The following is a 24,157-nucleotide window of genomic DNA, read 5'->3' as shown; positions in this document are numbered from 1 at the left end:
AACAAAAAGTGTCTCAGCTGAAATGTTGAAACTGTTTTTCTGAAGTTGTTACAGCATCGGTGCACTTTCTGTCTGTCTCACTAGGAAGTCAACAGAAACGTTGTATGACAGTGACATCATGTTCTTTAGAACAAGCATTCTAGATTTAGCAATATGACAAGAACAAGGACCTCAGCAATTACACTAATTGGCAAAATGCATCTCAAACATCTGTCTCTTCCCCTTGCAACACAGCTGTTGTCAAAGTCACCAAAACTCAGGTAGCACCATTCAGGGAGTTACAAAGATGATTCAAACTGCTCGTTTTGATCGGTGTTTGCCTCTAGCTTAACCGCAGGTACACTCTCCGACTTAGTCCTTCTAGTTTTGTTGTGTGGAAATTCAATGACAACCTCTGAACAAGAAATACTAAGCGAAGAAGATTTTTCTGTCTTCTTTCCAGTATTATCTTCTATCGTTCCACAACATTGCTTCAAAGCACACTGAGTTCTGCAAGGAAACTCGCATTTCCCTCTCCCTGATTCAGAGCCAACGCTGGCAAACTCGGGCTGGATGGTAGTTGCATGAATCCCTTCATCGTGAAAGATCTCTTTTATGCGCTTTGCCACCATCATGTATGTGGAAGGGTCAGGACACTTTATGTGAGCCGTGCCAATGATCCTACTACCTGCTAGCTGCCAAATGTGTAATTCATGCACCGCTTCAACTCCTTCAAGGGTACGTAATTTTGAGTTCAAAGAATGAACATCTATTTGTTTGGGAACAGTCTGCAGAAGTATAAGGGCCGACTCCCTAAGCAACGGGTAAGTTGTGTAAAGGAGGATACAAACCATAATCAAACAAAGAACAGGGTCTAAATATAGTAACCAGCATGGACCAGCCACCGTAATGCTCTCTTGCTCAGACTTGTTTACACTGCCAAGAGGTTGGGATAAAGTAGCATTCTCCACACAATGGCTATTGACACACGGATTAAAGCAGGGCCCATCTTTGGGGCATGGATTCCACAAACCATAAAAGAGCAAGGCATTCACTACGACAATTACTGAACCTAAGGCATCTCCAAAAACATGCAGAAAAACTCCACGCATGTTAAGCTGCGCGCTAGAGTCTTCCTCAACCTCTTCAACATCCAGAGGATAATGCCCAGCGTTCCCATTCACTTGTAGGTCAGTCGTGTCGTCCTTCATATCACCTGACAAGAAAACAGTAGAGCCATTAGGCACATGCTAATACACATTACTACAATTCCATATAAAATAATTATCAACATTAAGCCTGCCTCATGCAGTACAAAACTGAAAAACAAGCAACTTGGCCCATCACACTTCTATTTTACCAAAAATCCACTTCCACCTTTTCCAGCTGCTTAACCATTAGCAACTTACTCTTCATTTCTCATGCAAAATGAAGAATTGTGGAGCATATACTTAAAGGTTGCTTAAGTAGCTATGTAATTTATATTTGCTTCCTCTTGTGAAAGGCCAGATAATCACATTGCTAAAACCTCTCTAGCACGATAGCAGTGAAGTTCTATTTAATATTACATCTTAAAAAATTAAAAGCTCACAAGCAGCTTGGATGCTACTTTATAGACGTTTATTTTCAGGTTGAGCAGTTCATTTCCAAAAGACCTCTCAAATCAAATAGGAGGAATCATTCCTGAGATGCCAGCAGAACTGTGAGATACAATGAGCTGAGCTGTGGAGGTCTAACAGGCAGAATTTGTCAGCAGCATTGACAACAGGACAGTATAAGTTATCACTTCAGTTCTCAGAGGCTATGAATTTGTGCTGTTTGTATTCCAGAATATATACAAACTTATTTTTATTGTTTATTATACAAACTTATTTTTTGTTGATTTTCAAGTAACACATTGCTGTTGAGTGGCATACAGCTGTTGACGCCCAAAGCCATGTATTACGAATCACGTAATTTGTAAAAGAACATTTTAGTACCCTCCCTTATCAAAATGGGTTCCATCACACCCAACAAGCTATGCAGGAACAAATGCACACACCATTATAAAGAGGCAGAGTGAAGTTTTTGAAAGAAATCATTTTCCAAACTTCAACATTGGAATTATTTTGCAAGATTAACTTTTTATGCTTCTTCAGAAGATCTTTGGACAGACAACTTACAGTGTTAAAGAAATGTAACGGGCACTGGCCATTGGCCAGTAAAACAAGAAGCTCTCACTGCTTCTACAGTTATTGAGTTCAGAACTTTGTAAACATTAATGTGTTAACATGACCTGCAGCTTTTGTAATTCTGCTCTCATGACTGTAATTCTGTGATCACAAAAGTGTCTCCAAGGCCTTTCCTCTCCCAAAACGGAGGCAGGCACACACTGAGGTGGCTGAGAGGTAGGTCAGTCCCAAGCCCTTGGCTCATCACGCTGAGCATCACACTTCTGCCCTAAAGCTCCAGCTACATTTTCCACAGTTTCTAGAGTCATGGAACAAGGAAATGTCACTGGGGCCAGTAATCTTCCAGAGAAATGAGTGAGTTAGAGGAAAATATCTTGAGTTACAGAGTTCAGACTTCAGGGTTCACAATGAGGGCACAGAAAGAGGACACCTTCTGATCCTGCTCCATACCAAGAATTTGGGACAAAGGGGATTTGGAGAGTCAGTGGATAGGGGTGGATAGCAAGAAGCAAGGTTCCGAAAGCTCTGAGTCTTTTCAATGGTTAAAATGTCTCAATTTGAATTTTGACTCATTTAAACCCAACTATAAACAGATTACTTTACACAAAATGTATGCACAAAGATGCCTGTGCAGGACTAACCCCTGAGGCTATTGTGAGGATTTCTCTTCATCCTCAGAGAGCCTACCCTTCTTCACAATTCCCTGCTGAGGTACAGGACCAATTTCAGTCATTTCCCATTTTCACTTGTACACCTTACAGCTTCTTACAAGTCTTCATGCACCTTTACCTGTGACACTTCCATGGGTCAACAACAAATAACTCCATCCTTACATAATCATGACATGGCAGAGAAGGAAAGGCAAACTTCCTTGAAAGTTTCACCATGCCCAAAATTATGCCCTGCTACTTACTAAATGCCCACAATAAATTATTTGCTTCCGCTGGAAGGACACCCACAAGATGTTCCACACAAGTTACCCAAAAACAGCATACATTTTAATCCACAAGAGAAGCCAATCTTTTAGCTTACAACTAAACAGGAATTTAGCTGAAAGCACAACTTACATTCCAACAGGCAAGAACAATTCAAAGGCCAAGGTATCAATTAGATCAATGGCTAACTGAATTTTACACTGTTTGAAACTAGTTATTAGGATATTTTTGTTGGGACTAACACAACATTAAGAGCTTATTTTATTTTGTGGTTAAGAAAGGAGTGCAATACACTCAGAGGACTTTCAATCTTTTCAAAAGCAACAGGGAGTCAAAACACTAAAGAAACTAAAGAGAAAAAGAGGAACTCCAAGTTTCTCAGATGTCCATGAGAACTTCTAACCACTGAAATACTGAAACTGTAGCAAAGTTCACTCCACAGAGGAAAGAACAACCTAAGCTAATTCAGCAGTGTCTCCTAATACTGCCCTGAGAAGAAAGGAGATACGTGGATCAGAGGACTGAGAAAAAAAGGAGATGTGGGTCCAAGGACTGACACTCTTTCTTTCCTGCTGCAGGGATGCAGTAAGAGTGAAGCGGATAAGCAGCAAACATGCAACTTCCACAGTATTCAGCTTAGACCAAATGACTTCAAAACAAGTCACCCAGGCATCTGAATCCACTGAAAAATAACCCAAGACATTCCCTCCCACAAAAAAGACAGCATAGTCAGAACTAGGGAGAGAAGATCTTAACAAACAAGTGAATGAGAAGCTTCATTCTTTGGAAAGCTCAAGAAAGCTAACTTGAAATCACACGTGTGCTGCGAAACCAGCAAGCTCTGCATTCAGTGCCTTCTGCATGACTTCCTCAACACCAACTGGTAACCTCCAAGATTTCTTCCTACACACACCTCGAAGAAGCACCGCATTACTGCAATGGAATTTACTTCGGTACGCTGCGTCCAGTGGGAAAAAATCTCTCAGGTAGATGACAACTAAAGCAACAGAGTGATCTGGCTGTCAGGACCAAGGCGCTGAGCTGCAGTTTGATGCACAGCCAGTTCAGCCGCCAGGGCACTGCCTTGTGACAAGCGAACACCGCTTGTCACGCGCCTCCTCTGCCAGCACCAACTTTTCCCAAGACCCCAAGCTTCACCCCGAGCTGCCTGCGAGAGAAAGGCGCGTCCCAAGGCGCTGCTTTTAGCACCCGGACAAGAGGTTTGAGGCGGAGGTGCCGCCCGCCCCGCTAAGCAGCTTTCCCGCCGCTTCCCTCAGGACGGACGGGCGGCCCCGCGGAGCTCGTGCCACCGCCGTCCTCGAGGACGGGACCCGAGGCGCTCTGCCGCGACGGGCACGAGGCGCGCGGGGCTTACCCAGCTTCTCCTGGCTGACCCCATTGGAGCCGCTGCAGTTCTCCACCAAGGTGCTGGTCTCCTCGCGGTGCAGCGCGGCCTCCCCATCCCCGGGGCTTTGCTCGGCCTTGGCGCTGCCCCGGGGGAGCCGGGCGCCACCCCCGTGCGCGTGGCCGTGGGAATGGCCGTGTCCGCCGACGCCGTGGTGGTTGAAGAGGCAGAGCCCCAGCAGGTTGATGACGAGCCCCGCCACCCCCACGGCGATGACCACCAGCGGCTGCTGGATCTCGTGGGGCTCGGTGAAGCGCTCGATGGCCTCCAGCAGGATGGTGAAGCAGAGGGCGGTGAGGAAGACGGCGTTGACCAGGGCGCCCATCACCTCGGCGCGCACCCAGCCGAAGGTGTTCTTCTTGGTGGCGCGGGTGCGCTGGGCGAAGCGCACGGCCACCAGCGCCACGACCAGGGCCATGACATCGGAGAGCATGTGGAAGGAGTCGGACAGCATGGCCAGCGACGACGTGACGCGGCTCACCACCACCTCCACCACGAAGAAGAGGAAGGTGAGCGCCAGCATGCATAGCAGCCGCGCCCGCCGGTTCTGCCACCACCGCGGCCCGCCCGGCCCCTCGGCCGCCATCCCCCCGCACATTGCGCCGGGGCGAGCGCCGGCGGCTGCCGGCCCGGCCCGGCCCGGGCGCGAGGAGAGCCGCCGAGCGGCCCGCGGCGGAGCCCCGACGGCGAGCGCGGCCCCGTCTCCGCCGCCGCCGGCCCGGCCGCCGCCGCTCCCTCCGCTGGCGCCGGGCGAGCAAACTTTGCACCCGAGCCCCCTCACTCTTTCCACACGGAACCCGAGCCGGCGCGGCCACGCCTCCCAGCCCGCGCCCCATTGGCCGCCGCCCCTCCGCTCGGCGCGGCCCGCCCGCCCCCGCCCCCCGCCTCGTCCACCATTGGCCGGCGCGCCCTCGCGACAGCCGGCCCCTCCCCGGCGGGACCGCCCATCGCCGGGCCGGCGGGCGGCGCTCGGCGTGACGTCCCGCGAGCGGCGACTCCGATTGGCGAAGCCTGTCGGCTTCTGCCCCGCGGTCCCGCCCCGCGGCGAGCGGGACTCGTGCAAAAGGTGCGCTTCTTCACACGGCCCGGCCGGCGCGCGCCCGGGGGGCGGAGCTCCCCCTGCGGGCCGGGCGGGTTCGCGCGGGGCTTGGGGGGGTCGTGGCGGCTTCCTGACGTCACGCGTGGCCGTTTGGGCCGGGAGCAGCTGTGTGAGAGGGGAGGGCTGCGCTGTGCTGCGCTGCGGGTAACGGGTGTGGCGATGGGCACCGCCCTGCAGACGCTGCTTGGGCGCAGGGGAGCTCTCTCCGTAATTTTCCTCCCGTTTCTGAAAGCGTTAGGACGGGCGGTGAGGAAATAATGTGAGTGATGAGCTGTAGCTGCAACTATCAGAGTTATGTGGTTTGTAGTTACGGAATACATAGTCACGTGTATCATCATTTCTAGTTAGTTATATAACTTCTGATCATTAATAGTTTAAATGTTCAGTCAGAAGAAGGAAGTAATTGTGCCTGAGGAGGTTTTGGAAAAGTGTAGTCTAACAAAAACATTCGAACGCTTATAAATCAGTCTACGGATGCTAATCATTCCGTTGAATTTGTGGTCAAGGAAAGAAAAAAGAGAACCTCTTTGGAGACTTCTGGAAAAATGTCAAAAATGTAATCACAGAAATTACCAAATGGCAGAGCTGACTCCTTCCTTTATGTTCTGGAGGGCCAGCAAGGAGCGGCGTCCAGGAACATTCCTTGCACGGGTGGAAAATGAAGAGCACGGAGACAAGTGGCCATCGCTGCTTGTAATGTGGAGGCATGGCTTTGTGTATGCAGTGCACGCAGGCAGTGTGAAATCCAGTGCTCGGGAAAGAAGATGTAGCAGGAATACAAGAGCCCATTGCTATGCATGGAAGTTCCAAAGGGATCTTGATCTGGGGGTTGTGCAGTGGTCTTTGACAGCTGGAGTAGACTCAGCAACATTCCAGCAAGTCCATGTGCTCCTACCATGTTGCTCTGATCTTTGCGTGCCACTGGCTCTTCTTCACTTACTCTACAATGTCTTGTTCTTTACATTATGGACAGAGCATAGGGCGTGACAAGCACTCCTATACTGACCTGTGACCCTGAATCCTACTAAGATTGTTCTTATCAAAATCTAGGTCTGCTCTGTTTTTAATTTAGCTTAGGAAACCATATGGAATGTTTTAATGACTACCAGTACTTCACGAGTGCTGCAAGGGAGTCAGCAAACAGGTTGCTGTAACGTTTTCCTCATCTGCTTGGCTTCCCTTGTGCCATAGTATCATTTAATAAGGTGGTGTAAGTAATCGGGAAGCTGACCATCAATTACACAATTACAGTGGAACATGCTCATGTCTTCTGCTCCTCATCCCCACGCATGGTCATTTAGTTAATGACGAAGACTTACCAAATGTAGGATGTGTCGGTCAAATAAACTGGCACAACTTAAACCTCCTTTACTTCATTGGGGTTAAATTTTCATAGGGATTGGTGTTAATCCATTGGAATTTGTGTAGCTAGGAGGAGCAAGGAGTTTAATGTCCTTTACTTACTAGGCTTGAGGAATTACTGAAACCAAGTCTTAGTTGGTTCCCCTCAGCTGTCATCGTATTTTTCTTGATGACTGGAAATACTGGGTCTCTGCTCCTCCATGAAATCAGCAGGAAATCAATATCAGCACCATCCTTACCAATAAAACTTGACTGATCTCAAACATGAACTGTATAAAGACCTTTGTTGGCATTTTTAGTATGTGAATGATGCCTAGATGAATTTCCGAACCCTTTAATATTTCTTCATCATGAGGCCTCCTTATCTGCTCAAAAATCCCATGCAACTGGCCAGTCTTCTGATGTTTTGCCCTTATGGGACAACATGTTCTAGTCCTGCCCTTGTCCAGGAGTAGCTTTTCTTCCTACTGTACCTGGCTGAATACTGAATTCCTCCTGGGGTAAAAATCCACAACATAGGGACTGTGTATTTCAGGAAACAGGAAGGACACAATTATTTGCCAGGAAAGAATAATGGTTACTCTAACCTTCCAGTGCTCCCCATCGAATAGGGCTGGGCATCTAGATTTGCTCTAGGGGATCCAGCAGCCACTGTTATCTTCATTCACTTGACATGCAGGGACTTGGATTAAGAGTCCTAGTGATAGCCTGGTCCTGCTGCTGGACGTGGTGAACACAGATACCACCTCTGTCCCAGAATCTTTCTTATAAACCAGTAAGTCCTACACAGCCTTTTCCAGGCTTTTCTATTGTTTTACCATGCATCAGCATCCACAAGGAACGGGGATTGTTCCTAAATTTAGGACTGTCCATGTGGCAACATTATAAATTTTAAGATTAATAGGAAGGTGACTGATGAAGGTACCTAATCAAATCTTAAGAGTGCTTACAGGAGAACATTTTGTTCCTTCTCAAGTGTTTGAGGAAAATACTTTATCTTCAAAGTAGGGAGGACTGGGTTTTTTTATTTTGTTTTGCTTTGTGGATATTTTTTTTTTAGGCTTCCAGGCATTGTGACTAACCCAGTTCTCCTCTAGGCTCTGTTTCCGTCCCACACGTGTGGAATGAACAGTTTCCAAGTCTGCTTACTCACTGAAAATGCTCCATGTTTTGAGGGGAGAAATGACTCTGAATCTCCAGTGAGCAGCTTCATACCACCTCAGATCAGGGTTACGAGAAAGGAAAAAGCAAGACAGCTGCTTCGTGTTGCCTGTTCTGAGGCAAAATTTTCTGTACTGTGTGCTACTGAACTCTCAGTCTGCTGAGCACTGTGGGAAGAATAGGACTTTGGTTGGGAGATATGTTACTCAGCATGTTTGCTGAGTAAATAAAGTCATTGCCTTTTCCTTTGAATCTGTGCAAATTTTGCGTGTGGAGAGAGGTCAGCCACAAAGGGCTCTTCACTACATGCCTTTCCACTTGGAAAAGATGAAGCCTTGTCTATGGTCTTCTAATGCAGTCACATATCACAGAGCGTGCTGCCTCCTTTTAACACCTAACTTGTTCCCTTTCTGCACAGTCATCAGACCTGTCTGTGTTTAATAAAGGCTTGTGGGACTCTGACAAACATGACTCCATCTGTCTGTTCCACTTCAAGGCTGTCAGTGTTCATTTTAGGCTGTGTTTCTTGCAGGCAGTGTCTTTCTGTTAGCTGTCCTTGCAAGGTTTCTTCAAATTAGATCCAGTCAGCAGCACCAAGAGAACAAAAACATTCACTGTTTACCTATATTAACAAGTCTATTCTCTGTAATGAGAAACAATACAAAGGAAAAGTATTACTGTTCATGTAGCCCTGTGTCAAATTCATGGTTGATTCAGGAAATCAGCATTATCAAGAAAAGGACTTAAACACATCTTTGCAGTTCATTACAAGGCCTTCTTTGCGTAAAAGCAGGTTAAACATGTGCTTAAATGCTTTCACCTGTGGCCTGTGAAGAAAGACTGTAGCTGTAATGGGAGACAAAGAGAATCTTGCTCTATAAAGGGATTTGTTTTTCTACTTGCTTACTGTATTAGTAAAACCTGGCAGAACTCCAGACAAATTAAATAGGTCAGGATATTTTCGTCTATACTTGTGAACCTTAAAAAGCAGATGAAAAAGTGAAAAAATTCCTGATTTTTTTCTCCCTACTAAAGAAATGAATTTTAAACGATGACTATCTAATGTCCAGTTTTGATCTTTCCTTGGTAGGTCATTTGTTCTGCTTTCTCACTGTCAGTCCATTATTTGATCTAGTAGCACTTGGCAGCTTGCAATTGCTTCATAAGGTCTGCCACAATTAACTGCACAGCTAATCTCTAACTTTTTAATGAACATGCTTTTTTTTTTTTTTTGTGGAGTTGGTGAGCATTTCCTGGCAGTTTTGGTTACCACTTGCTCTTCTTATGATACAATCTGTATTCTCTTATAATTCACAGGTGGGTAGGCAAAACTGTTGCTCTAATCAACTGTAAAGTTAACAGACATCGTGGGCTTAGAGCTAATAATTTATTCAACCAGCGTTCAAATTGATCCTACTAGAAAATTTATCAGCATATTAATCGTTAAAGAAAAAAAAAAAAGAATCAGGAATAAGTGTGGTGTTATTTACTGTTCCAGACCAAGGCAGCTCCGTTGTGGAAAGATGTGTTATAGTGATTCAACAGGGATAGGAAAATTCTGTAGGTATGGAATATTATGGAATGAAAAAAATGTCTTTACAGCTGATAGGTCAGTGACATTTCTTATTATTACTGAAATCAACTATCTTTCATGGTATTTTTAATAGAACATATTGTTAAAGTCTCCCTTTCAGTATCTTTAGAAAGAACATGAGATCTCTACCTATAATCTAAGCATGATCTGAATCTCTATATTCTTTGTTAATATAATCAAAGGATTACTACTACAAAGAATACTAGTATTCTTGTTTAAAATGTCTGTGCACATTCTATTCTCGTAAGTAATCAGTCCCAGCATGGATGGCTCTTCATTGTTCTGAACAATTGTGAGACAAGCGAGCACCTCTTTACATGCATTGACCACTGGTTTCAAAACAAACCCTCTTGGATCTGTAGTCAATGCACCCTGAATTGGGTAGTTAAAATTTGGAGCTTCCTGTCACTCTTAAGTTTAGGTTCACAAGGTGTTGGGCAGCTGATGTTCTCCCAGGACAGCTGGAACGTAGACATGATGTGTATTAGAAATAAAATCACAGTTCTAGGTGTCTGATTCTGGAATGTGTCTAACCTAAAAATCAGTTTTTGGAAATTTCATTCTATGGCCCTATTTGTTCTGTTTAGGATATCACTTTGGGTTTGTTTGTTTGTCTGTTTGTCTGTCTGTTTGTTTGTTAGTAGGTGCAAGTTTTTCTCTCCCTCTCTACGTTTGTTCTTTGGGGCCCAAGTGATAGGGGGAGGTGGAGGCCGATCAAACACATCGGGTAGTAACTCCAGCATTTATACACTACCCTCCTTAAGAGCCTACTTCTGGGGCACTTCTTTTGTCAGCAATACAAGTGAAGCCAGGTGGCTTTGAACTCCAATGTTTGTTTACCACTGTGCTGGGTCTAGAAGCCTTCAGGCTGAGAGTCAGTGGGCTACTGAAGACAGACTGAGGATGTGAGCTAATCACTGATGATGCTTCCAGCAGCTGCTTGTCCAGCCTACCTGTGAAATCAGGTTGTGTTTCCTCACATTGAAATGGATTATTTGGACGCAGAGGTTATCACTAACACTATAGGATCCTGGGTTTCTTTGATGTGGATTTCTAAAGGTTGCTCACAGGAATAAAGATGGGCAGGTCCCTCCAGATAAGCCTCTAGAGGTCCCTATAAGAACAGTGAATACTGTAGGGAAATCATAAATGTGTATGTTCTGGCATTTGAAAAGTTAGCTCAAAATAAGAACAGTTTTGAATCCTTTGAGACTGCAAACCTCTTCTGTGTTATGCTACCAAAGAAGAAATGTCCTGTGGTGGCACATTTTGCCCTGACCATGGTAGCCATGCTGGTACACCTCATTATCTGCTTGGAGTCTGGTGACATCAGATGAACACCACAGCAGTATTTTGTTTCGATCTCGGGGACTAAACTAGACAATGTGAGAACTTAGTACGAGAACAGTATTGGTTCAAAAGAGGAAGATCCCCAGGCAAGCTGGAATGAAAGCCATCGTGTTGGCTTTGTGTATAAGAGATCTTAAAGGATGATTTCTGGAAGAGCTATGAGCACAGGATATGGCACATCCTATTTCTACTCTTGAAGACAGAGCTGCCAAGCAGCCTAATAGCACAGGAGTTATAGGATGTGCTTAGGCATGGGGACTTCTGTGAAATGATCACAGGCTTCTTGTGACCCAGAAACAGCAGGTCTGATCTTGAGGGCAGCCTCAGCCTCATCCTGGGCAGGCAATCCAGGTACACCTTGTGTTTCCAGTTAGCTTATCTACTCACACAGATCTGCTCTTCTTGGTGCCACAGCCCATGTCAGGCCAGAAGGGCATCCATCCATCATGATGACAGTCTTTTTCACATTAAGTCCTTTAAGTAGATTGTTTCCCATTTTACCGTTTTTTGTTAGGCATTAATTGTATCGGCTTCATGTGGACAAATCTCATTATACAGATGGATGTATCCATGGAAAAACACCATTAATTTTGCCACTTGTCCCTGGGATCCCTGAAGACCTGAGTTGGAGGATCTTGACTGTGGTAACAATAAACTCCCAGTCAACCTCAAACTTGCATGGAATTTGGTGCTCCAGCTGTATGCATGTAAGTCTATGATGCCAATAGGATTTATCACATGGTACTTCAAGAGTTGGTTGGTGTCACTGTGAGACCTCTAAATCATTTTTCAATGGTCTTGGGAACCAGGAGAGATCTCAGTCAGCTGGAAGATGGCAAACCGCGTCCCAGTTTTCAAGGACAGGAAAGAAGACTGGTAATTACACGTATATCAGTTTCACTTCAGTGTCTGGAAAAATTTTGAATATTACTCTGAGAGTTACTGAAAAACATGTGAAAGAAAATGTAGCCATTGGTCACAGCCAACATGGGTTCATGAGGGGAAAGTTCTGCTTAATGAATTTACATCTCCTTGTATGACAAGATTACCCACTAGTTGAACAAGGGGAGCCGGTTGTTGTAATTCTTTTGGACTTCCACAAAGCTTTGGATACTGTTTCTCACAGTATGCTTCCAGACAAAATCTCCAGCATAGAGCTAGACAAAAACTTAATGCAATGGGTGAACAACTGGCTGATGGGTTGGGTTCAAAGGGGTACAGTAAATGGGGTTACATCAGGCTGGTGGTCAGTCACTAGTGAGGTTCTGCAGGGCTCGTTTTAGGGTCAGTTCTCTTCAGTATTCTCATCAGTGACTTGGATACAGGACGTGAAGGTGTACTAAGTAAGTCTGCAAACAGCACTGGATTTGGAGGAACTGTTGAACCCCTCAAGGATAGAGAGGTGTTGCAGAGGGATCTTGAAAACTGGAGGGCTGGGCAATAACCAACTGCATGAAGTTTAAGAACAATTGACAGATTCTGATGGACAGATCTGATACACATAGAGTCAGAGATGAGAGGCTGAAGAGCAGTCCTTTGGAAAGAGTTCTGGGATTCTGGTTGACGGCAAATTGAATCTGAGTCAGCTGTGTGCCCTGGCAGCCCAAAAGGCCAACTGCACCCTGCAGTGCCCCAGGCCCAGGGCTGCTGCTGGGTCAGGGAAAGGGTTGTCCCACTCCACTCTTTGCTGTGTGGCCTTACCTACAGCCACAGCAGGTTTGGTGCCACAATATAAGAAGGATGTACACAATATAAGAAGGATGTAAAACTATTTGAGAGTGTCCAAAGGAGAGCTATAAAGATTGGGAACATTCTGGAGTGTAAGACATATGAGGAGTGGCTGAGGTCACTTGGTTTTTTCAGCCCAGACAAAAGGAGGCTGAAGGGAGGCCTCATAGCAGCCTATAGCTTCCTCACAGAAGGGAGTGGAGGGGAAGTGCCTTGCTCTTCTCTCTGGTGACAGCAACAAGACCCAAGAGAATGGCATGGAGGTTGGAGATTACCGTGAGAGGGTGGTCAGGCACTGGAACAGGCTTCTGAGGGCAGTGGTCATGGTCCCAAGCCTGCTGGAGTTTGAGGAGCATTTGGACAATACTCTCAGATATATTGTTTGAATTTTGGTTGGTCCTAAATTTTTGTTTGGCCATGGGTTGGGCTTGATGGTCCTTGTGGACCTCTTTCAACTCAGGATATTTTATGATTTCATGATTCTATGATCATTTAAAATTTCCTTTCCCTAGAAGTGATGTGATTTGGAATATGCTGTGAATCTGACTCTGAGATGTTTAGGACACTGTTCATCACTTCAAGCACCAAATGTGGCCTTGACATAAGGATGGAAAATTGAAGGTGTGTGCTATGTCTCATCACCTTTTTTCTTTTCAGTCAGTTGCATGTGATGTTTGTCAAATCATATCTCAAGACAGTGAGCATAAACATGTTGCCTTTGTGTTCTGTAACTAAATCTATTTATTTTCATGATTGCCTTTCATGGTGGCCATTACCTGTTCTGACTTAAGCCAATCTAACTAATAAATAAATAAAAGCTGGTACCAGAAAGGGCAGGTGTGTTTCCTAGCTGGAAATCACATTACTGTCCCAAACCAGTCCTGAGATCTAGCAATACTAGATGTCCCATGAGGGGCATCAGTTCTGCCTGCTAGTACAACCAAAACCAAATTATTTTTCTTCAACTAGTTCAGCAAGCTAGTCCTATTTATTTAGGGTGACAGGACAGCTAGAGCTGACACACAGGAACATATGATTAGGGCAGGAAAAAGTGTGTGACCATAAACTGGCTACATTCTGTAGTTGTTTATGCTGATTGTGAACCCACAGTCTCAAACTTACAATAAGGGAGGGATTCATGGCTGGGAATTGGTAGCTGATGCAAACGTCTTCAGATCACGAGATTCCCTCTAGAGTCAGTGGAGATCTAATCAACTTTGTCAGTGGAGACTACAGTGTGATTTATCTCCTCCAAGAGTTGTATGTACTTGTTCAGATGAATTCTACCCTTACAGTGCCCATTTCTGTCCGTGACTATAAGGAAAACCTAGTGTGAACAGCTCGGAAATTAAATCAGCATCTAATGAGGTGAATCCTGCCCCAAGTGTTAGCTCTGCCTGTTATATGATAAGATTTTTTATTATTATTATTCATACTTTAAAGTGTGAGTTAAGTGAATTATTTAATGAAATAAACTGAATAATGTCGAAGGAGGAGTAGCAGGCATTGGCCCTTCCTGCTAACAGTAGTGCTTGTACCAATATACTTGCAATGTGATGTTCAAAACTGTCTCCAAGCCAAAATTCATATGCACAGGGGAAATGCTTTGATACAGTAAGTCCTGGGCAGCTAATTGTTCCCTTGGAAGCAAACAGGAGTAGTGGTACTTTTGGAAAGCGGGGCTTTTGTGAGTGTGATTAAGCATGGAAGAGTCGAACTGCAGGCATTTCTTAAAAAAAACATCATCTAAATTTCTTACAAGCTAATTCTGTACAGTTCATTATGGATGGATATTTGCATGTGGGAACTGTGAACATGGCTTGTTGAAAGCTTTATATGCATTCAGCTGTTTTGTATTTACCCAGATGTTTCTGTCTTAATGTTTGGAAGAACAAATTTCACATCAGCATGGGTGAATTAAATGATGTGTCCCAGTATCCTCAGAGCCAATGGAGAGAATCCATTTCTGTCACTGCTAAGATGGCAAAGCAATTACTATAGCCGTCCCACAAAGGGTTCATCCATCAAGTTTCCAAGAAGGCCATCTCTCTTATCGACTAATGATGCATACTATCTGGTTAGTTAACAGTGGGGTAAAGGTCTTTTTCCTGCTGTATGTCAAGCTGTTATGCAAAAGAACTGCTGTATATAAACTTAATATAACCTTAGAATTGTGTGCAGTGCCAACTGGAGTTCTAGGAATATGCTTATTTATTTTTTTATTAGCCACCTATAGTGGACATACTTTGTGCCTTTGATAATTACGTAGACCAAAGCCTATCTCTTAATTGGAAATTTCCATGCAGGAAGATTCTTGCAAGTGAAAGACTATGTAAAAAATGCAAAAATATGTACTTATTTGATTAGCAGCATCATACCAATGTTGTTAATGCACTGGTGTTTGCAGTTTGTATCACTATAGTGAGATAAAATCACTGTAACTACTATCAAATAGGTATGTACTTATGCTGGCTGTTAAAAATCAATGAATTCCTAGATCTTTGTCTAGCTGGTCTTCAGAACTTCTGTTCTTGTTGATAATGAGAGCTAACAACTTTGTGTCTAATCCTGAATGGGATAAATGTTTCCCATGTGATATTTTTTATTTCTGGGGGTTTAACTGCAGCTTATGAGCACACAAAAATGCAGCTGATATTGTTCATGCTTATGTTTACCCATGGAGTGTCAACAGGTTGAGCTGACATAGTTCTCCACTAGAGGCAAGCACTGGGGTGAATTACCCTCCAGGTCACTCTGTGTAGGTGAACACAGATGTGCATGGCCTCTCCTGAAATGTTCACAGTAGGGCAGCATGCAGTGTGTAGGATGGGAAGTGTTACAGGAGGGAGTAGAGGAGCTGCTTGATCTCTGTTACCACAATTAACCATCATCATGTTTAATGGCTTCCTGGCATTGGCTCTGGCCTGAGCTAGCAATTGGGGCATCTGTGTCACTTTTGCAGTGCCACATGGCCCAGCAGTTCCTACTGGGGTGTATAGCTTGGCTGAGTCTTCTCTTTGTTGAGGTGATTCATTCTAGCCCCACATGCCATAGCATCTTCCTGACCTTCTGTGTCTCTCTGTCTCACTTGCTGTAACTGTGTCACAGCCTGTTTGTGCTGGCTGGTTTGATAATACTGGTCCACAGGTCATATGTGTCCTCCAGCAGCCAGAACTCAACAGTTTGCATGTCACCTGATCCAGTCACAGGTAGAAAAGCAAGTGTGGATCCCATATAACTTTCAGTCTATGAAAAACCTCTCCAGGGCATTTCGGAAGGTAGGACCACAGACAGCAAAGGGGGCTGTGGGTGGTTCTGTGTGTACCATTCTCAGCTCCAGGCAAGTGCTTTATCCTTCAGGATGCTCTGCCCCTGTCACAGAACTGGAAGCTCACCACAGATGTCTTGTGTAACACTAAACACAGAGGCAGGCCAGTTTCATGCTCTGTATTATCTGTCCCACCCAGCGAGGGGACCTTCTGTGGATCTGTCCCTCTGGGCCACCAGGATAGCATGCTTCACGACCCTCCCGCTAGCAGGAGCAGCAGCACTCAGCCCAGCATCTCGACCTCAGAGCACCTCTGCACAGCTGTTTGTCTAGGATAGAGGGAGCCTTCAGAGGGAGTGGTCAGCTCCAGCATTTTCTTTCAAAACTCTTCCCGCACAGCCTTTGGGTGTGCCTGAGTGCCTTTATCTGTGAAGCCTGCTTGCAGCCTGCTGAAGCCACCAAGATGGCAAAGCAGCTAATAATTAAACCTGCTTTTGCAGTTTTAGTGCTGGAGAATGCTCCTGCAGCAAAGCACCAAGGAGAATACAATACTCTACATCAAGAGATTATTCAGGTACCCAAGGTAAATATTGGCCTGCATTTAGTACGCTAATGCCAGTGCTGCTATCTACTTCCCCTGACAATTTCATTAGATCAGTTAGTTCTTAAAAATTCTCAGGGCTGTTGTTTTTAAAATAAAAGGGAGGAATAGTTGCATTTACAAGATGACTTGGAACAAATCCTGGTTTGGGAAATTTCAAATGATCACATAAAGTGTACGTAGGCATCTGTTTGCACATAGTCTTGCAAACCATTTCATCTTTCTGCTGTATGTTGATTAGAAGCATGATGTTAGTTCATACATGTGCACACAAACTCTGGGCAGATGCAGTTCAGAAGGAAAGTTAGGAGTAAGGATTCCAAAGACCTGGGAAGACTCTATTGGTTTCCTGATGCTGGAGACTCATTCTGTGGTCAAACTGTGCCATCTTGGGCTTTACTTGTTCCAGTAAAAAAGTAATGTGACTGAAAAATGCAAGGGAAATAAACCAGACAGACAAGGCAGAGCAAAGGCAGCAAGAGGAAAAAAAAAGCAAAAGCAAGTAACAGGCAGTTAATTATTTCTTCTAAATCCAAAGGTTTTGTCTACTTCTGCTAGCCTCACTTGATTGTTGGACAGTGGGGCACTTTGTGCAGATTTCTCTTCAGCTAAAAGGGCTTATTAATAAGGCACATTATTTGCAATCGACCTAAGGGTACTGCTTAATGAAAACATTCCTCTCCAGCAAATAATAAAACACTTGCTCGGTTTCAAGTCTGTACTCAAATGTTCCTGCTGGATGAGCGTTAAACTCATGTGGCTTTATTCCACTGAATCATCCCCGGGGAGAACAGCAGTGAGGGATGGTAAGGGAAAAGGGTTGGAAATGAATGAACACTAAATCAAAAACACTTTGTATGCAGCCCAGGCCACAACTGAATCAGTGATTCCCCTGGGGCCAGGATTCCTCCCACATTTACAGTTGAAGGACAAAGCCTTATAATCTTCCCCTAAGCTTTGTAATCTTTAGCATCTTTCCTTTTTGCCAACCTCTCAGTTTGATGTATGGCAGATACCTCCTGGAGCTGTGAGCACCCATACTTCCACCATCCAGTATCAGGCAGACCTGAAAGTTAGAAAGCTTAGCTTGGGAATGGGGAAAACTCTCAGTTTTTGTCCAGAGCTTTTAGTAGGATAATGAGATGACAGTTTTTAGTAGGATATGTTTTGCCAAAAAGAACCTGTCCTTCACAGGTGCTCTAAAGGAAAGTCGAAGAAAAAATTACGCAATCTCAAAGACAAGTCCCGGAGTTATCGCTCCAGTCCTGATCTTTAGGAGCTGCAGCATTGAAATAACCTCAATCTGTGACTCAGAGAATCTCGCAACAAAGACTCCCAAATAAATTGTGCAGTAGCTTTTTGAAATCTGGCCAGCAGTGATAGGCAGGATCTAGGTCACGGGGAAGCAGTCTCATTCCCCGGTACATCAGCCCTGCAGACTGCTGTCCCTTGGCTGCCAGTGTGTTCTGGCAAGAGCAACTACAATTACTCAGATCCAGATATTGGTAATGTTTCGGGAGTGGGTAAAGAAGATTTTTACAAAGTTCATTGCAAAAGAAAAACCCTGAACTAATATGTTGCAGTGAGCAACGGCATCAAGGGGTCAGTGGACTTTTTGTTTACATTGATTCTTGGCCCACAGGTTTTTGGGTTTTTTTTGCAAAAAATTATCCCCAAAACTCAGAGGAAAGAGTGATTGTGAAATGGTCGTACATTAAAACTCTCCTTTACTACGTGCATTTTGAAAAGGCAGTGACATCCTTTGCTTCCAACAATGCTGAATTAGGGTTAATGTTTCTACCATCCCAGACAAATGACAATGAAACCCCAAGGAGCTGTAAATAAACTGCTGTTGTTTAAATGGCCAGTCCTGCTCCCACACCAAAGGAGGATTCGCTCAGACAAAATAAAAAGCAGGGAAAGGATGTCAGATATTATCACTTCATACCTTCTCAGTAATCTGTGTAGAATTACTTAAAATTATCCTTCCTATTTTTGAAGTAACCACTTCCTAAAACAAAAGCAAGTGCCATAGATCTGAGCAGCTTTGATGAGAAGACAGAGCACTGAGTGCACACTGTGACAGCCTCACCCTGTGACAGCAGGAAGGCAGGCTATCAGGCTGTCAATTTGAAGACTGGTATTAAATTAATTAAGACAATTAGAAGGGTGGATGTTGTCACGGAATGACCCAATAGCTGTGCAAAGACAGTGTATCAGCATGTTTTTTGTTGTTGTTTTTTTTTTTTTCTCCTTGCTGCCTGCTTAAAACAAAAGCCTCATTGCCAAGTGATGGAAGTTCCAAATATGAGTTTCTCTAGAATAATTCACTGGTTGAGAAATGTCAAGTGTTCTTTTCTTGCTCTATCTATCTATCTATCTATCTATCTATCTATCTATCTAAGGGCAAAGGACCTCAGCAGTAGCCAGGGTCTTAAACATGTTACATGCAGCAAGGAGCAGGTAGTGCTGACACTGGATATGTACTCTGTTTCTGAGTGCTGCCAAGGCTGAAACACAACAGGATGATTTACAGCATGATAAGGAGTTTAGTGTGGCACTAAAAAAGAGAGCAGCTACCATTCCTCTGAGGCCGAGTCAGCAGGGAGAATAAGCCTGTAAACTGGGGAAGTGGCTAATTGTTCTGTGTTTGGCCAATAAAAAGGAGGGTAGATGACAGTTCTGTGTTTGTGTACAGTGAAAGTTGTCTTTACCATTGCAAAGATTTGATTTTATTCTCTGTTTTTCTTGTTGAATCTTCCAATGTTCTGTATGGGAACTATTGGCAATTTTACTGTAGGATCACTAGAAATATTTGTTCACAGCCTGTTTCTCTGAGATACTGGATTAGAAACAATGCTGACAGCACCTTTGGTAGTACATGTTTGTATGATAATAACAATAGTAAAACCATGCTGAACATACACTGTCTTTCTCCAGCTTTGTACCAATGCCAACCGGTTACATACAGTATATCTTTACACATCCAATAATAACTCCAAAGTTATGAGTAGTTAAATAGCATTACTTAGCATGTTATTATTCATCTTCAAGTTAATCCATCATGGTATAGAAATTTCTTCAATCCCACTTCATTAAGGTGAAAAATTTTCAAGAATTTTGGCTGTTTGCCCAAGCTGATGGTATGGAGAAACAGCCTGGTAAGGGGGACAGGGGCAGGTTGAAGAGACCCTGTGGCCCAGAGCATCCCTCTAAAAAAGCTCCTATTTCTGACAAGGAGATTGACCTTCAACTGAGGCACTGCAGGCTGCTGGTAAACACTGTAAATCATTGCAATAATTGCAATAAGCTTGGAATAATTGCAATGAGCTCAGAATTGACCCTTGTTGCAAGTGCTGTTTCACTTCCAGAAAGTGGCCTTGCAGCTGGAATCGAAACTGTAAAAAATGGGATTAAAAAAAAGAGACCATTAGAACATCTGGTCAATTTAAGCCAGGCCCTAGGATTTTATGTAAGAAGCTCCTGCAGAGCCAGCCTTGAAAACAAAACTCATGGTTAGTGCCTGGCACAAACCCAGGGCTGAGTTCCCTGGCTGGGCTTCTCTGTTCAGTTGAGCTCATTCCCTGGAGCACAAGCAGAACACCAGGCTTCCAAGACAGTGATTAACCCACCACTTCTTGCCAACACTTAACTGTTTTGTTTGCACCCACAGCCATGCCAGCAGCAAGTGCAAATTAGCAGCAGTTACAAGACCAGTCTGCCATGGATTCGTTTAGTCAGAACGTGAGATAGCAAAATAAACAGGGAAAGAGGTTAAGAACATGCACAAGTGAAGGCTGTAGTTGTTTCTCCACAAATTTCCTTTCAAGCTTCTGAAATAAGGCTTCTAGGGCTCTGCCCAGACAATTTCCCTGAACGTAGGCAGTGCAAGGTCCTGTTTTCAGTCCCTTAGTTAAACTCAGTAACAAGAACAAATAGTTTCATGCCCTTTCCCTTTTTGAAAGCACCTGGAGGTTCACTGACTGTGGCTTTGCACAGAGGTGAAGTTCTGCTGTAGCCACCAGTCTCATTTTGAAACATGGAGCATCAAAGCAGGTATTTGGTTTTGAGGAAGAGTGGGAAATTTAGAGAAGGGAGTTCTTGTGGCATCTTACATGGAGCTTTAGTGATATGTTCTTTGTTGCTCACCTGTATTCATGACACTGCTGATCTGTGTCCATTGCATGGCTGAAGTAGACTGAATGAAAATAGATGATGGCTACCTTACAGGTAGATGGATTTGTTTGGGTGCATCATACAGCAGCTCTTCTCTGATAACACTGGTCCCTCTAGAAACTAGCATGATGGTGAGAAGGTTCTCCTTGGTCTTAGTTCACCTGGGGAGAGAAATTCAAAATGTGCTCTAAAGGTAAGACTATAATAATTCTCATGAAACTAAGTTATATTTTCCAATCAACGGAATACTTCCTTGATTGTATCATTTTCTTTAATGCTAATGCTTCCTCCTGCTTTTAGTTGCAACCACAAAGCACTTGCATCCAGCTCAAGCTAATTACGTGGATCACTGCCATAGGAGGTATTTGCTTCACCTCCCACAAAATCATTATCTGTCACAATCTGCCACTTGCCCTGGCAGCTTTGTTTGTATTATCATCCAAGTCTCAGAAAGCCCATATTATCTTTCCCCAGTGGCATCTAACGATTGATTAGTAGCAGTCAGAAAATACTTTAAATGGCAATTAGCTCTCAAGTCGGTCAGTGACTTTAACACACATATTTGTCAGGCTTCTAGACTTCCTGGATGACCTAAATTGGAATCTAGCTCTGGGGTCACTGGAATATTCCCTGATGGTCTATGAAGAGCTGAGAGGTCAGGTATATAACATTACTTCTGTTTGCAGTTGGATGAGCAGAAAAAGTGTATTCAGTATTCCATAGTACTGCATACACCTCCAGAGAGGTCTGTGGTGTCCAGACTTTCCAAAGGGCTATTAATGTGATTTTCTGTCAAGGAAAGTCTGATTTCATAGAAGCCAAGATTGAGAGCTCTACCTAAAGTGACTTGTCTTCACTTCTGTTGAGGAAGGTTGATGGATTGTTCCTGCTGTATCTTTGGCAATGCTTAGTCCACGAAGAGCAAACAAGTGTAAGTGTTTACAAGTGTCTAATGCTAATGAAGTTGAAGTCCAGCCAAAGGTTCAGTGAATTTGAAAGAAAGCTTGTCATTGGCTTTCCTGAGCTTCTGCTATGTCCTTGGGACTCAGACTGACACATACATGCAGAAATTTGTGTTATGCATAAGCTTGCTTCTGCTGACCTTACAAGAGCAGGACCTGCTGAAAGCTGATGAATCAGTTAAAAAAAAAAAAAAAAAAAAAGTTTAGCAGCTACCTTTACAAATAAGATTTTCAGATTTATATAAATAATGGGAAAAAAAAAATTACTAACTCTAGCCATGTACTTGAGCACCTCTTAAGTACCTGCTGTACTCCTCATCAGTCTGCATGTTGCAGACCAAGTTTTATGACAAAAAAATGCATATGAAAATTGATAGCAGAAACTGAGTTATTTATTATTAGTCACTGCATGCCACTTTTGGTGCTTGTTGTGTGAAGCACTAAATGCTGACTTCTGTGTCTTGGATCTAATAGTTGAGAGTGGGTGCAGCCTGGAAGCGAGATCCAAATGGCAGGAGTCCATTTTTGTGGAACGCAGAGAACCATTGCTTCCAATAAAACTTCATTCTTTTATGGCAGCTGAGCCACAGAAGCACACTTTGTCTTCAAAAGAAGTCAGATAAAGGTGCTGCTGCCTCGTGTACAGTAACGTCTCAGCATTGCTGGTCTGGCTGAAAGCAATGTTAAATGAAAAAGCAGTATGATGTGCTGCAGTCGGTCTGTGGAGCCTTTTAAGGTTGTAAAGGTTAATAGTTAACCTTTGCCTAACTTTTCAAGTAAATATACAAATAAAACTCACTTATTTTACCTGACGTGGGTTATAATGTATATAGCCTTAATTATGCCAAAGTCTTCCATAGTGTTGGAATGGCTCTTTCAACAAGTTCCTCAGGCAGGCTTTGGCTTCGTTCCAGGCCCAGAGCCACAGCTTTATGGCTCCTAGGATTCCCCTGGCTTCACACAAGTTACACAAGGAAAGAAGGGGACACAGACGCAGCCCAAAGGCTGTCACTGTACCATCACTAGGTCCAGCTGTATTTTGGACTATGAATGCTATGAACTGGGAAATGAATTTATCAGCACACTAAGAAGTGCATGCAAGTACCGGAATGACAAGCAGTGTAAATGAGGAGCAATGCCTCTTTTTCATATGAGGACAGTAGTGATAGCAAGGAGCTTCACTGCACTGTTTTCTACTTCTGGGTATCTGCAGGTAGATCCTCACAGTAAGCAGCTGTGGATCAATTTGTGCCAGAGCACTGCCTTCTGGCTTAATCAGTGAGAATAAAGGGGGAAAACGTGAATTTCTCTGTGAAAAAATAAAATTATAATTAGTTGTTCCAGAAGATTTATCCCTCCAGCTGTTCAATAGTGCAGTACAGATTAAAGGATTTATTGATATTCTTGTTTAGGAATGAGGTTCATAGTCCTCTGTGCTTAAGCCTCATTTCTTCTAGATGTTATAAATCTGGTAAAAGTGCAGACCTGTGCAGGATCCCGGCACTGTCTCTGAGCTCCCCCGTGACAAGCCTGATAAGGATGGAGCCTTAGGCACAGGACACAGTCTTGATTAAGATCACACATACAAAGGCTGAAGATCAGAGATTTGGGCCACAGTTTTCAAAAGTGGTGCAACTTCCCTTCAGATTTACTCTTCTTGTATTGTATTGTTTGAGTGCCCGCCACTATAGACATTATTAGAATTCCTGATACCGATATTAAAGAGTAGTGAATATCTCAGAATATCCAACAGTGTACACTATTATTATCACCCTGCATGCCACATGAGGGAAATGCCTAAGCTAAACTTTGTGTGTACGTATAAATTTACCCTTATTTTTAGGAATGAAGCATATGCATTGGAGTGATGGCACTGCTGTGCAAGCAGTCGATGTTCCCATACATATTCTATTTATTTTCCTGCATATAATTGAAAATTACAACGTAAGTGTGATTCCAGTGCTCTGACTCTGGGAAAACTATTATGCATTAGTAGGAATATGTGAATTCCAGGATTCCAAAGCAAAAATCCCACAGCATAACGAAGACAATCAACAAGATGCCTTCCCTTGTTTACCACATACTAGTAGGAAGTTCTTATTCCAAAAACCTCCAGAAAGACTGCATTTATCATATTAGGGCAGCAATACCTCAAGAGGACATTGTGGGTAATGCATTTGAAATGGCTCAATGCTACAGCTGTATTTTAAGCTGTTTTATTACTGCCATCATGATTGATAGTTTGCTATGCTCTGTAACATTTCCTGTTCATAATAGTGTAATTGTTAACTAAGATTGTGATTCAACTATCTTTGCAAAACACAGATAAAAGATGCAAAATGGCAAATCACAAATAATTGCAATTA

At 43.7% G+C, this 24,157-nt stretch overlaps 1 protein-coding gene across 1 annotated transcript; it reads right to left on the bottom strand.

Moving 5' to 3' along the window:
• Positions 1 to 278: 278 nt before the first annotated feature.
• SLC30A1 (solute carrier family 30 member 1) lies at positions 279 to 5,088 on the bottom strand (the record flags this gene model as incomplete). Its single annotated transcript, XM_079532627.1, has 2 exons — positions 279 to 1,195; positions 4,461 to 5,088. 2 exons carry the CDS (start codon positions 5,086 to 5,088, stop codon positions 279 to 281), a joined length of 1,545 nt encoding a protein of 514 aa, XP_079388753.1.
• Between the last annotated feature and the right edge of the window lie 19,069 nt (positions 5,089 to 24,157).

Source organism: Tetrao urogallus (genome assembly GCF_951394365.1).
Source record: "Tetrao urogallus genome assembly, chromosome: 2".
Lineage (NCBI taxonomy): Eukaryota > Metazoa > Chordata > Aves > Galliformes > Phasianidae > Tetrao > Tetrao urogallus.
Note: the sequence above shows the minus strand (reverse complement) of the source record. Positions and strands in the feature narration are given on the sequence as shown.